The sequence below is a fragment of the Crocodylus porosus genome, unplaced genomic scaffold (genome assembly GCF_001723895.1).
Source record: "Crocodylus porosus isolate Cpor-Errol unplaced genomic scaffold, CroPor_comp1, whole genome shotgun sequence".
Taxonomy (NCBI): domain Eukaryota; kingdom Metazoa; phylum Chordata; order Crocodylia; family Crocodylidae; genus Crocodylus; species Crocodylus porosus.
Window position 1 is genome coordinate 69046775 of NW_017728943.1, and position 2702 is coordinate 69049476.

Below are 2702 nucleotides of genomic sequence, written 5' to 3' on the forward strand. Positions count from 1 at the left end.
TTCAAGAGTAAATTGGATGCTTATCTTGCTGGGATCCTATGACCCCAGTTGACTTCCTGTCCTTTGGGCAGGGGGCTGGACTCGATCTCCCAAGGTCCCTTCCAGCCCTAATGTCTATGAATCTATGAAGGCCCTCAGGCACCGTTAATCTGAAGTAGACAATCGTTAATCTCAAAAAACTAACCTAAGAACTTTCCCTCATCAGCAAAGCATCCCATGGTCAGGTTAGCAACTGAAGCTCTGAAACACCTCAGTATGTAATACTGGTTTGAACCCTTTGGACTTTGCTTTGCCATCATAAATCTGACCCAAATAAAATCAAGCTAATCATATAATAGACAGAAAATTCCACCTGAACAGTAGATTTGTCTCACTGAGAAGGCAACCAATTGTGTTAATTACCAGGACAATTGTTTTAGGAATATGAAGAGATAGTAGCAGAAAACTCTTAAAAAAAAGTTTGTGGCATGACTTATTTTTTGTATTTCTTGAGAACTTTGTGCTGCATGCAATCTGATAGAATGCAGCTACTACTTTTCTAGCTGGCCCATCCTCCTATAATCATTTGCAAATCACAGTGGCCTGTGAAACTAGGCAAACTGAAATGTATAGAGTCGTCAAAGAAAACAGCATTGGCACTCACCAAGCTCTAACATGGCTTTTCTCTTCTTAGACCAGTTATAGTAGTCCAGGAGACCCTTGTAAGCTTGAATGAGTTTCAGCTCATCATTCTGAGCAGCAGTTTGTTCTCCATACCTCCAGCCTTCCGCCAGGGTAAGGTTTTGGTAGGCTTCATCTATCAATCCATTACACAGGAGATAAAAGATGTGTTCTAAACAAACCTATGACAAAGAGGGGGCGAAAAAAACAAGCTCCTAAATGATGCCCATCACATCTTACAGAACAGCAGATTTTTCAAAACAACATACATTTTTTATTTTACTTTTTTGCTACATCTGAACAGAAGAGCAAGGTGAATGGCCATATAAAACATTCTACATACATTTTAATTTGAGCTATTACCAAAAGAGAAAAAAAGTAAAAATGCATTTTGCATAGATTCTTTCATTCAATAGGTGTCTCCCCAGAAAACAAGGGAGACAGCTACAACAGTAAGAGGGAAGAAGTAGTGAACAGCTAAATGGATGTTTCTGTCTTGGTCTGAATCACAGATGTTGGAAAGACATATAACCCAGACCTCCTTTACCCTGATAATAAAGATGGGGGACTGTCAGAGATGGAATAAAAAAGTGCTGAAACAAATTGATAATTTCCAAAGCAGTAGTCACCAGGCACAGCTGATATCTATCCAAGAGTCCCTTAAGTTTTTAAAGGCTTTAAAAAAAAAAAAACCAAATTACTCCAGTAACCCTTTCATCTGTACCTGGTAAAATGGCAGATAATCACATATATCACGTGATTTGTTCTATTTTTAATTATGATGAAAGAGGGTTCAACTGACATGGGAGCAGCATATGAAAACAAAAACAAAAACAACAAAAAACAAAAACAAACAAACACACAGCTCGCTAACCTGAGGATTTTAACATATTGAGAAGGTAGTTACCAAAAGGGGTACTAAATAAAAGTGTATCTAAGCTTCCAAAAGGTCTTTAACAAGGCCCCTTACAAGAGGGACAATTAATTACATAGGAGAAGCAAAACATCACTGTGGATCAAAAGAAAGATTAGGAGATAGAAAGCAGAGAGCAGGATTAAAGAATCCATTTCCACTGTGGCAAAAGGAGAACAACATAATGCCATAACAGTCTACACAAGGGTTAATGGTTTAATCTATTTTAGTGACTTAAAAAGTAGGAAAGCAGCATGGCGGAAAGGTCTGGCAGTTGGGAGCACAACAGATGATGAAGAAGTGCAGATATGATGGCAGTGTGGATAACTGGAAAGGAAAATTAAATTAAACTCATAAATCCAAATTCATTCTATCAACTCAGAAAAAGGACATGGGTATCATTATGGATAGCCCAAGAAGCAACTGCAATGAAAAAGGGCAAATGATGCCAAATCTATAAAGAATGTGGTGCAGAATATTATGGAAACTAATGCCTGTATATTAACAGTACCATCTCTGCTAGTAGTGTAATCAAGACTACTATCTCCATTATGGATAATATCATTAAAAACTGCCGGTAACCCCTATACATAAGTTTTCAGACATAAGCATAATTTAAGTCACTAATGCCCCTTTAAGCTTGTCCCACCTTTAAATAATTTTTTACTCCTAAATTTTTCATCCGCTCAGTAAAGTAGTTGAGCTCTTCTATGTTGCTCTTGGAATGATGAAGCAGAATTTCAGTTCCTATTCTCCAAATTGCCTGCAAAGCAAATACACATTTCAGAAACGTAGCTTCTATGCACCACAACCGAAGTAGTACTAGTCTCTGATCACTAAATTACTACTACTATTCCTTTCTGTGTTCTATCAGAAATGGACATACAGTGGAGTCATATCTTACCCGGGGGTTATGTGCTAAAGTCAGCGCGTAAGGCGAAATTGCCCTTCCCGCAGCACTCCTTCACCCTCTTGTCCTCTACTGCATTGTCCCGCCAGGGCAGCCAGCTAACCGTGAGCGAGCTGCTGCCCCCCAACCAGGCTGGCACGTGCAGGCAGTACCATGCAGCACTGCACTACGCATCACGCCCTGGCTGGCACCCAGCGGCCAGCCCCAGCAGCCGAGCGT

General features: G+C 39.8%; 1 protein-coding gene across 2 annotated transcripts in view; it reads right to left on the bottom strand.

The window, feature by feature from the left end:
• The window catches only part of TAF1A (TATA-box binding protein associated factor, RNA polymerase I subunit A), a 26081-nt gene that overhangs the window by 18927 nt on the left and 4452 nt on the right, over positions 1 to 2702 (bottom strand). For both annotated transcript variants that reach the window (XM_019549511.1, XM_019549512.1), the window contains 2 exons: positions 2223 to 2336; positions 644 to 842 (listed from right to left, as the gene is read on the bottom strand). In XM_019549511.1, coding sequence (XP_019405056.1) covers positions 644 to 842; positions 2223 to 2336 — 313 coding nt within the window. The remainder of the gene's footprint in view (positions 1 to 643; positions 843 to 2222; positions 2337 to 2702) is intronic.